Below are 11,651 nucleotides of genomic sequence, written 5' to 3'. Positions count from 1 at the left end.
ATTTCTGTATCATGAATCATTATATATATAAGACTTGATTCTAGCATACATTTAATTCACGTTCGGGCTAGCTAATTTGTATTTAAATATGGCACATGTCAGAGAAGTTGTCATGAAAATACTTATCTTTGCTCGTTTCTTGTTGTCCGTCCTTGCTGAGATTCTTTTAATAACAAAAAGAAAGACTATTTTATTTCAGTCAAAAAATATTTTAGTTTTTTTTTATTTATTTCTTGGTTAGACTTATTATTCATCTCGGGCGCTACTGATGGAATATGGATGGGCAGGCGAAAGAGCAGGAGGAGCAGAAGAAGCGCGGTTTGCTGACGTCTCCATCCCATCATGTATTATCCTCAGCCTACCGTCTCCTTGGCGGCGGCGGTTGCCCTCCTCCGCCCCTCACTCCGCCGCCACTCTCAAAGGGCGTCATCCCTTCTCCGCTCCTCCACGCCGCCTCCATGGGTTAGTGCGAGGAGGAGGACGGCCGTCTCCGACGACTTCTTCACCGTCGAGTTGGACGCTACTGGAGTGGAACCGGAACCGGATTCCATCGACGACGGGCTCCCCTCTCCATGGGAGGGAGCTGTCGTCTACCGCCGCGACGCTGCCGTCCAGCACCTCGAGTACGCCAGCACGCTGGAGCGCCTCGGCCTAGGGGACCTCTCCTCCCCCGACTCCCGCGCGCGCGCCGCTGACCTGGGCCTGGCTGGAGGGACCCTGGACAGCACTGGCGCGCAGCCTCGGACCCCCGTGCTCGTCTCCGTCGACGTGACCAGGCGCCGCGGCCGCCTGCGCCTGGACGGCATCGTGCGCACCGTCATCACCCTCGGCTGCTTCAGGTGATCTGTCTATAGTTGATGAATGCCACCCAAATTCCTGTCATGTGATCAGCAATTTTTTAAGGCTGTCTTTCAGGTGTGCTGAGCCAGCTCCTCAAGGTATATTTGCCAATTTCTCCCTGCTGTTGACAGAAGACCCAGTAGAGGAGGAACCAGACCTCGGCACGATTTTTCAAGAGGACGACGACAAAGGTGGTGCTTCGCTAGCCTGCGCCATGGATGGAGATCAAGATATCGACTGGGATGACCGGCTGCATTTCCCAGCAGCTGACAAGGAAATCGATATATCCAAGCACATCCGGGACATGATTCATCTGGAGATCACCTTGGATGCAGTGTGCAACCCCAACTGCAAGGGTCTATGCCTTACCTGCGGCGCAAACCTCAACACCACCAGCAGCTGCACATGCAAGCCCAGGAACGTCCAAGGACTTTCTCCTCTCAAAGGGGTTTTCAAGTGATGATGCGGATACCAAAGTTTGTACAACCAGCCCAACTTCATGTCATGCTGTGAGCCTGTGACTTCTAGATTCATATAATCGCAAATATGCATTGAAACTTCACATTTATAGATTCACATCCGCAGATGACAAAATACCAAATCGACTTCATATATCTTATGTTCTTCATTGTAACAAACCACCAAAGATGAAAAATCTTAACAACCATTTTATAAATATTATCACTCATCAATGTTAGATTATTCTGTGTTTCTGATGTAATGGCCTTGTGAAAGGGCCTCTAGCCGAGTTGGTTAGGTGGTCTGAGTAGCACTCCTTGGGTCCTCAGGCTGTGGTTAAAAAAAAAATCCCCTTTTCTATGCCACGCCAAAACACAGGTCTAAGTCTCAGCCCTCATCACGGTCGTTCTCACATGGGCTTCGATGCCGATGTGTATGTGTGGGACATGGGTTTGGAGGTTTTCTCGACCTGTGTGAGAATATCTTCTTAATACAAAACTCGAGGGTTGTCTTACCCTCTGTAGGTCAATTTTTTTTATGTAATGACCTTCGGCCTAGTCTGTATACTATTCCCATGCATGCCTACCCTAATCAAGGTTAAGTCCTCTAACATGGTATCAAGTCAGGTTTTCTCCCCCCCCCCTTCCTCCTCCTGTGGCCACTGCCTTCCTCTCCCCGCTCCTCGCTGTCCAACTGTAGCTATGGAAGCCGGTCTCCCTCTCTCTCTCCTCTCCTCTCCTTTCCTTCCCTCTCTCTCACAGCTGGAGTGCCATCGTGGCCCCTTCGCCTGCCCTCCTCAACACTAGGCCTCGTGCCACACGCCCTTCCCGACGCGGCCTCCCCAACCATTGTACACTCTGTGTCTGCCCGCGAGCCTAGGCTTGCCCTCACTGTCAGCACTGATACCATTGTACACTCTGCGCGGGCATTTTATGCCGGTGAGCCTAGGCGCACTCTCACCGTCAGCGCCTCCCCCACCATTGTACACTATGTGTCTGCCCGCTCCCTCCGTCGCCACGTATTCCCCGCATCCTTGGCTGCCACTACTTTGTCCACCACCTAACATCGTTGTCTTGGACATCCTGGCTTCGATGTCATGTACAAATTGTTTAGCAGCTCAGTCATCTCTTGGAGCAGGGGCTTATTTTGATAGTTATGTCATGCTTGTCAGTTAGATCGAAATATTTGCCTCCCCTTCCCTAGTTTCTCCTTCCAGGCTACTCAGGCTTTTGACCTTGTGTTTTCAACCTCTTGGGGTATAAATATTACTTACTGATTCCTGATGATTTCTCTCATTTTGTTTGGACTTTCCCTTTGCATTTGAAGCCTGACACATTCACCAAGCTCTCACACTTTTTTGCTTGGGTCTCCACCCAGTTCGACCGCATTGTTCGTACTCTCTAGCGTGACAACGGTTGTGGGTTTGACCACTCCTCTTATCTTCTTCCTTTATCACGATGTTCAGCTGCGACTCTCGTGCCCCTACACCTCCCCTTAAAATGGTTGGATTGAGTGCATGATTCGCACCACCACCAACATGTTGTGTTGCCTCATCTTCCAAGCTTCTCTTCCCACACACTACTGGGTTAAGGCGCTGAACACTGCCACATACCTCATTAATTGTCTTCCCTCCCAGGCGATCAACCATCCCACTCTGTTTTTTGCCCTCTTCGATACCACCCCCTCCTATGAGCATCTTCGCGTCTTCGAGTGTGCCTTCTATCCCAACATCCCTACTATCGCTTCCCACAAACTTGCGCCCTGATCCACTCATCTTTTCATCTGGTACTCCCCTAATCACAGGGGGGTATCGGTGCCTCGATCTCCTCACTTGCCGTATCATCATCTCCCATCACATGGTCTTCAATAAGGACGTCTTTCCTCTTGTCGGCTCTTCCCCACCTCCTAACCTTGACACCCTCTTGGATGTCGATTCTGTCGTCGTCCCTCCTCTTCAGTCATGGTATGTGATCCTTTCAATCATGGTAGCGGTCAAATGTATGACTTCGAGGTATCAGGGCAAAAGGGGGCTCGAGGGCTTATCCTACTAGATGCCTTGGGGCACGAGGAGCCTAATGGATTATGGGTGTGTTTGGTTTGACTTTTGACTTTGGCTTTTGCCTCCCTAAAAGCCAAAAGCCAACCAAAGGGCTGGATCCAGGAAGCAGCTTTTTCTAAAAGCCGACTTTCTCGTAGTGCAAATCTAAAAGCACCTCTGTACATGCTTTTAGTGGCTTTTCGGATGGAACTATGAAAACATATATTGAAGAATTTTTAACGACTTTTAGTGGTTTCCACCAAACGGTTTTTAGCTTTTTAACAGCTTACAGTCTACAGCAGCTTTTTCCACAGCTCACAGCCCACAGCAACTTTTTTCACAGCCACAGCCCAACCAAACAGACCCTATTTATGAGGTGCCACGGGGCACAAAAGGGCCATGAGGCTTAGCTTGCTAGGTGCCCTGGGGTTGCGAGGCTTAGGGACTTATGTGAGATGCCTTAGGGCGCAAGGGGATCTAAGGATTATCTTGCTAGGTGCCCCGAGGCGTGAAGGGCCCTATGGGCTTATTTGGTAGATGTCCATAAGCATATGAAGCTTTAGGGGCTAGATCGATAATCGACCTAGGGTGCATGGGGCCTTTTGACCAAGATCCTTCAACACATCATTGCAATAGCCTGGGGTATGCCTTCCCCCAGGTGCTATCAGTCCTCATCCCAACATGAGAAAGCCTTCTATGCCATAACCACTAAGTGATATTTTAGTGATTAGGCATGTCTTCAAGTTGGCATCTTGGAAAGTGAAATCAACCAAGTATATGCTGTATCTAAATCCTTTTAGTATGAATTGATTATTATCTTTCTAGGATACAACTTGTTCCTCTGTGAAAGTGTGAATAGGTATTGCAAGACAAGATCACATAATTGCCCAACAGATAGCGAACTGAGACTCAATGATGCAATTAAGAGCACATTAGATATTGACTGGTCATTTGAAATTGCCGCTTTGCCCAAACTTTTGACTTTCCTTTTTTGAATTGTCCCTAAAGGTATCTTCTCTTGATCATCCACTTCTTCAGTTAGTGAGGTGAACATTCAAGGGTCATGGGTCATGTGTTGGGTACATCCACATTCAATTATCTAATGACTCCTATCGGTCTTTACTTCACCTATATGCAAGGAAGATCAAGCTTGATGTTTAAGCACCCAAACTCGATGGGGCCTACTACCTTCTCAACCAAAGCCTTTCCAACCCAAATCTTCTTAGGCCTATTCTTGTTTGGTGGGCCTAAGAACATAACTTTGTCACTTGCATCTTTCCTTATCATGCAATGTGCTTCTTTTCCATACTCAAAGAATCTCTTTGACTTAGGCTTAGGTATTGTCTTGTTTTCTTGTTGATATTTATTCTCTTTATGTGCTCGATAACCAATACTGCTTTTGTCCATTTTCATGACAATATTCATGAGAAGTTCACTTTGTGGTATTGTCCCTTAATGAATTTTTGCTAATTGGTAGCAAGATGATTCTTTTTATTGTTTTAGTTTCTTGTTTTCTTCTCTAAGTTTTTCATTGTCAAGCGCCATTGCATTATCAACCACTTCATTTTCTATGACAATATTACTCTTGATTACTATCTTTTCAATTCTTGTCCAATCTTCTCATTTTATTTCTCGATTTTCTCAATCTCGTCAAGAAGCTTGTTATCTACCACTTTATTGCATTTGCTTTTAGTACAATGTTCCATGCTTTCAATAAATTCATCATATGAGGTTGTTATATCAATCTCAATTGGATTAGTAGCAACATGTGTTTCACTAAACAAGAGCTCATAAACAATAGCAAGGTTATCATGATTAACTTTAACATGAGTATAGTTTTCTTTCAAAGAGCTAAATCTAGTGTTGAGCTCCTCATGTATCTCTTTAGGGTTAGATGACATAGTTTTATTTTCTTCTTTAAGCTCGTAACTGGCTTTTTATTCTATGACATAGTTAGCAAGTAAAGACTTATTCTCATGTTTTAGTTTCTTATTGTTTCGTCTTGTTTTTCTAATGATTTGAGTATACTTAATAAGCAAGGCAACTAATTCATCATATGTGAGAACGATGAATTCTTCATCGCTATCACTATCATTGCTATAATCATAGTTTTATACCGTTCGATCACCTTTTGCCATAAGACATGAGTGTGTAGTGGATGATGGCAGTGATGGTGGTAGAGAAGAAAAGTCAATAGCAAGTGCGACCATCTTGTCTTCATCGTCACTAGCGCATGAAGATGAGTTACTTGTGAAGTCAATGTTGGTAAGCCAATCAGCAACAATATAGGCATAAGCAGGGGCGGATCTCCACCCGGGGCTGCCTGGGCTGCAGCCCCGGGCGGCACTCGCGGCCCACCAGAGGCCCACCGTCGCGCTCAGCCCCAAATCCCAACCCTAGCTCCAGCCTCTAGCTGCCGCAGCTCCTCTCTAGGCTCCACTGCTCCAGCCGCCGCACCTCCAGGGCTCCAGGCTCCAGCGCCGCAGAGCGCTCGCCCACGGCCCGCGCGGCCACGCCTCCTGCCTGGCTGCCTCCTCTGTCCTCTCCACTTCTCCAGTCTGAGCTGTCTCCAGCGACCAGCGGCAGCGCAGCACCGCCAGGCGCCAGGCGGCCTGCCGGCCAGCTAGGGCCCAGGCGCGCAGTGCGCTCGACCGGCGACCGCACACCGCAGTACGGGAGCAGCCGAGGCCCGACCGCCCGAGGTTAATTTTGTGAATTTGTGATTGACTTATTTTTAGACTACATATTTCTTGAATGTTTAAATTATATCTTGCTTCTTGTGTTATATTAAACATCAATTATATATTTTTTTGTTTGGTTTAATTTTTTTTTGTTATAGTATTAACTTAGTAGCCTCCCTCTTGCATCAATCCTGGATCCGCCACTGAGCATAAGGCATTGGCACCATTCTTTTTCTTGTTGAATTGTGTTTTCTTTATGTCTCCTCGTGAAGACAATTTTGTTGTTCTCATCATCACTTGTGTCATATGTCTTTTCCTTGAACTTTTACTTCTTACTGAGCAAGATGACCAAGTTCACTATAATTATAACAATCCATCTCTGAGATATGCTTTGTTTTTCTACTAGTTGTTGGAATATAATATAAGTGAATTGCACAACTCTTCCCATTAGCTTAAACTTGTGGGTTGAATTGGTTGGTACATGCAACTTAATATGGTATAGAGGTCATGAGTTCAAATCCTGGCTAGCGCAATTAAATAAAATAATTGTTGCTCGCTCCTATTCCACGTCTGAGACCCGAGAGAGGCTCGACATGAGGGGGAGTGTTGGAATATAATATAAGTGAATTGCACACCTCTTCCCATCAGCTTAAGCTTTTGAGTTGAATTGGTTAGTGCATGCAACTTAATACTAGTGAATATTTCTTCTTTCTTAAGTCAAACTTGATGCTTTCTTTATTTAGCTTCTTTAGCATCTTAATTTTTCTTCTTCTCCATGAGTGCTAGGACCAGGATGATTATGTACATAAATAAATAAAATAAATGCCTCCGGGACCACGAACAAGAAGGGGGACATGTGAGGCTGGCTATCGATGACTGTTGCAACCTGAGAGGCAGTAGGCCCTTGGGAAAACTCCAATATGACATCAACCTTCCCAGGCCTTCATTGTCCTCGAGCATTCTCTGAGATAGCTCGCAGACCAAGTGATCAATGGTCTGTTGTGGGCAGATCCGAGCAAGATATAGGCTAACACGCTTCGAAACAGAAAAATAAGTAGCAAATGCACCAGTGATCTCTGCCGATGGATTCACATTGCAGTCCTCAATCCCTCTGGTGATCAAGAAGTTCAAAACTGGGATGATATTGCGAGTATTGCTTCCAAAGTTTCTCAATATCATCAGGAAACTGATCACCATGTTTCCATGTCACATAATAAAGACTATTGAGTAACCTCTCGCTCCAGCCAGATTCCTTCAGTCTCACAAAATTGAGATTTTCGATCCAAGGAGCCAGGACCTGATGCATTATTTCCTTGCACAGATACTCACTGAGGTCAGGATGGTCCTTGGCAAGCCTTGAGGACAACTTATACTGGAACTGTTGGTAGGAATCCGGAAGGTTGCCAACAACAGAAGCCCGGTAATGCCCAACACCATCGGTACCGCCCATTCATTGTAAGAAAAAAAACTGTTAAGTGTAAACTTGTAGATGATAAAGCAGTCAATAAGATCAACAATTAATCTATGCATTGTTTTGAGAAGAAAATTTTAGCATGAATAATTCTTTAGAGCTGATGTGACTATTTCATGATTCATATGATATGAACGTCATTGCAGATGTGTATTAGGCCTTATTTGGGATAGCTCCAACTCCAGTAAATTTGGTGGAGCAGGTCATTATATGCTCCAGAAAATTGTGGAGACATTTAGATAAGTCATTTTATTTATTATTTAGATTAAAATTATTTTTTAAAACTATGGCTCCACATTGGAGTTGGAACCTGAAGCCATCCCAAACAACCTCTTAGTCTACCTATCAAGATATTGAGAATGTAGGCATAAGAATATAAGCTAAACTTACCTGATCTATGCAAGCAGGAAACAAGTCCAAATTTGTCTGCAAAATATTCTTCAGCGCAAGTGACTAGTTTTCTGCTTGTCCCTCCAACCAAAACGTCCTCCATCAGTATGCTTCGAGTGTTCGCGGATGAACTGGAGACGGTTCCAAGAATAAACTATTAATCCATGATATCACCCGGCCAGACATCTTTCTTGCATTATCATCAAAACAAGGTCCATAAAGCAATGGCATTATATTCATTGAAACCCAGTTCATAGCTAACTGTTGAGTCATTTCCCTGTCAAATGAAAATTTGTCAAGTGACCTCGTATATTGATTACTTTTATATCGCTCAATTTCGCGACGATTGTCGCTGCTGCTTTCATGTCCCCATGAACTACCAGAATCCTCACTCCAGGTAAGGAGAAGATCAAAAAGCCCCTTATGTATTCTATTGTCAAACCGCTCAGCTTTCGCATCAACAAATTCTGGAGCTAGGTATCTCAGAATAGATGCTAATGCGTATCGCAGAGGCTGTAAGTATTGAAAGCTATCAGGCAATGAAATAGTAAGTTGGTGGTATGTTTCTTCGATGAACTTCAAAAACTGCTGGGGGAGCACAGGTTTCCGACTAAGCATCCCAGGCCAAACCTTCTCAGCTATCATTCGGCGGAGCACAGGTTTCAAAAACAGATATTATTGTTCATGACAAGATCATTTGTTAATTGAAACATGAAACGACCATCCGGAAAAACAGTGCTACCACAAAGGTGGTATGGATGCCCTTGGCTAACTAATTAGAAAAGCTAGTGGAGGGCTACCTTACCCGAAAGGGGCAAGTGCGGTATAGAGAGAATCTCGGATCGATCATGCTGCGATGACTTTTCGGACGAGAGATTCCTATATTGCCCTTCTCAGAAACCATAGCGGGTTTTCTGATGCTGTGGAACTTTGTAAAGGTCTCGTAATACTACCCTGTCTCGTTTCCTTGGCGGAGATGAATGAAAAGTCGCGATACCTTGACAAATGGGTAACACGACTTGTTTTTCCAAATATGGCCTTAATATACAGGAGAACCGTATTTCATTTTATTAAAGAAGAAAGAGTAACAGGTGCATACAAACACTGGACCTTGCTTTACAAACTAACATCTTGCTTGGAGCAAGCTGTTTAGTGATAGTATGTAATACAGGGAACTATTGTGGTCTTTTACGGTATGCATTACAGAACCTGAAATGGTTGAATTGTCAGGCTCTTTCCCACTAGCAAGAGAAATTGAAGATGAAATAATCTCTCAGCACCTCGAAGAAAACAACCAACCTGCAGTCCTATCTTGTATGATCATTGATCTGTTGGTTCGTTTGATATTAGACCATATTCAACGCTTGCTGCAACTCGTTCCCCTTAGGTTGTCTCCAACAAGAGTCTGTATGTGATCCTGTCCGGTAAATTTAGATGACACAGACGTTCCCAACGCCTCCAGCAGTGTAGGGTAAATGGTACTCTAAATTTTACCATTTGTGGTCCATCCCCTAATTGTGGCGGACTCCAGACCTCCGCTATACACCGGTTGCCAGTGAATCCCGCGCCAACGTGGAGATTTCCTCTCCGTCTTCGTTCCCCTTAGGCTGTCTCCAACAAGAGTCTGTATGTGATCTTGTCCGGTAAATTTAGAGGACACAGACGTTCCCAACACCTCCAGCAGTGTCTGGTACATGGTAATCTAAATTTTACCATTCGTGGTCCATCCCCTAATTTTGGCGGACTCCAGACGTCCGCTATACACCGGTCGGCAGTGAATCCCACGCCAATGCGGAGATTTCCTCTCCATCTCCGTTCCCCTGGCAACCATCTCCACCACACCGTCGGCACGCCCGCGGCTAGGATGTCGGACGCGAAGCTAGGCACCACCACACCAGGCTGCCGGAGTCGACCTGATTTTGGTGAGGACCACTCGCATCGATTGGTTTCCTTACGCAAAGCAGCAACCAGCCGGCGGCGTCGGATGTCGTGGGCGCCACAGAGCACCGACGAACAACTACACTAGCCTTTCGCCCCAAGGTTGCTATCACCAAAACTCATATGTTGGTTCGTTCTGACCTCCAAGCTTGGTGCCGAGAACACCAAACGAATCGTGTCACTAGCATCGTCCTCCTTCGATTTGGTAGTCCGCCCTGGACCCTAGTCGTTTAAGGTGCAAGAATCGTCATCCTTCCCCTTTGAATGGTTGCTAGCTTCTAAGAAACTTCCATGTATATCATACCTTTTTTGGTTAGATCTGCTCATGGTTCATTTGCTGACGGTCTCTCCTATTTGTATGTGGATCTGTTTAGTTGTAGCTAATACATTGAAGATATTTTGCAACAATCTAATAAGAAAAACGAAAACCAATTAACAAAGAATATGTGAGTGACTACAAAACAAAGAGGAAACTACCCTGTTTGGATCCCATATATTTTTTCCAGTAGCCAGATTAATTTAGTCGACATCTAAATAGGTGTCATATGATCTATTATTCCTGCTTACCAAGTTGAAGTTAGGAAGATACTTCCTCAAAGCTACTATATTTCTTATATATGGTTTGTACAAAATAAATATTTCATCGAACCCAATGTCCCATTTTGTATCTTATTTATCTTGATATCACATTTTCTATCTTGCATCCATCTATACAAAGTTATTTTGTATAAGAAACATTGTACAGTCTCCCTACCTTCTTAATTTCAGTGTTGCATGATCATTTAACTTGGTTGTCATCATGTATGGAACCTTGAATTATTGTTATTCTGGTACTGTTAAAATTATATAAGAGAATTATTACTCTACACAGCTCATAGAACTATAGGGTAGTATTTTATTATCTTATTATCTCATGAATTATTACTCTATCTTCTAATAACATATTTTGTTTCCCAAAGAAGATTCTTTATTTACTTTAAATACCTAGATTCATCCTTTTGTTGTATAGGCAAAGGAACAGATTTAATCATTTCCTAAGTGAGATTGAACTACTTCTTAAGTGTTCATAGCCATTGGTCAGATTATATATTTTATGTACAATTGTTTATCAAGTGACATTCTAGTATGCACTGATCAGGTGAAGTGTTGGCACTATCAGTTTTTAGTCCTCTTTGCATCCTCCAACCAAAGTCGAAGTATGAAATAAGTGTTTCTTGGTAGATGCAACTGAATTGAAACAATTGCATAAACTATTAAGTTTGAACTAATATGTCATAAGCACATCATCGATTTTATAAACTTAACAAGAACATCATTTGTAGGCAACTAGCATGCACTAGCAGTAAGGACATTGTTGTTTGGACGGGAAGAACCATCGCATCTTTACCTCTATATAAAATGCTTGGTTGCTGATTGCATTGTGCTAAGGAAAATGGGTGTTTAAATGAAATGACCAATAATGCAATGAATTAGAAATGCTAGCTGGTTCCTGAATATTTAGTTATTCGTTTCATTTTTGCATATAAACAGATTGATGACGATGGAAGAACCTATTTTTGGATGTCCTGCGATGCAAGTGAAATTGTCTGCTGCTCTGCTGCTTAACAACTCCCTAAACATATCTGGGTAGCTTGGGACTGCATTGGTTGGTGCTATTTCAATTGGTTTATTTGTGCCTGAGTTATTGTACCCATTAATAAATTGATGATTATTTTGACATTGGTGATAAGTTACAGTAAACTAACCAAAACAGAAACAACTGATTTCCCCCTAATGTACACAGCTTTTCAAATATGTGATGGATGTTTCCTATTAAAAGTATTGAATTCCTTGA

The 11,651-nt window shown here is 43.7% G+C and overlaps 1 protein-coding gene across 7 annotated transcripts; it reads left to right on the top strand.

Annotated features, from left to right (window-relative positions):
• The first annotated feature begins 280 nt into the window (after window positions 1-280).
• On the top strand, window positions 281-11,651 carry LOC103627916 (uncharacterized). 7 transcript variants are annotated; one of them, XR_002262590.3, is made up of 4 exons: window positions 281-839; window positions 904-1,349; window positions 6,805-7,245; window positions 7,340-7,601. XR_002262590.3 is itself a non-coding variant. In XM_020538754.3 (3 exons), exons 1-2 carry the CDS (start codon window positions 343-345, stop codon window positions 1,298-1,300), a joined length of 894 nt encoding a protein of 297 aa, XP_020394343.1. In that variant the 5' UTR covers window positions 281-342; the 3' UTR covers window positions 1,301-1,349; window positions 11,348-11,651. The 7 variants fall into 7 exon arrangements, 6 of the variants coding, with proteins under 6 accessions (XP_020394343.1, XP_035814705.1, XP_020394342.1 ...); XM_020538754.3 differs by lacking the exons at window positions 6,805-7,245; window positions 7,340-7,601 and adding an exon at window positions 11,348-11,651; XM_035958812.1 differs by lacking the exon at window positions 6,805-7,245 and having other exon boundaries at window positions 916-1,349; window positions 7,340-7,611.

This window comes from Zea mays, chromosome 5 (assembly GCF_902167145.1).
Source record: "Zea mays cultivar B73 chromosome 5, Zm-B73-REFERENCE-NAM-5.0, whole genome shotgun sequence".
Lineage (NCBI taxonomy): Eukaryota > Viridiplantae > Streptophyta > Magnoliopsida > Poales > Poaceae > Zea > Zea mays.
The sequence above is the reverse complement of the archived record's forward strand: the minus strand, read 5'-3'. Positions and strand labels throughout refer to the sequence as shown.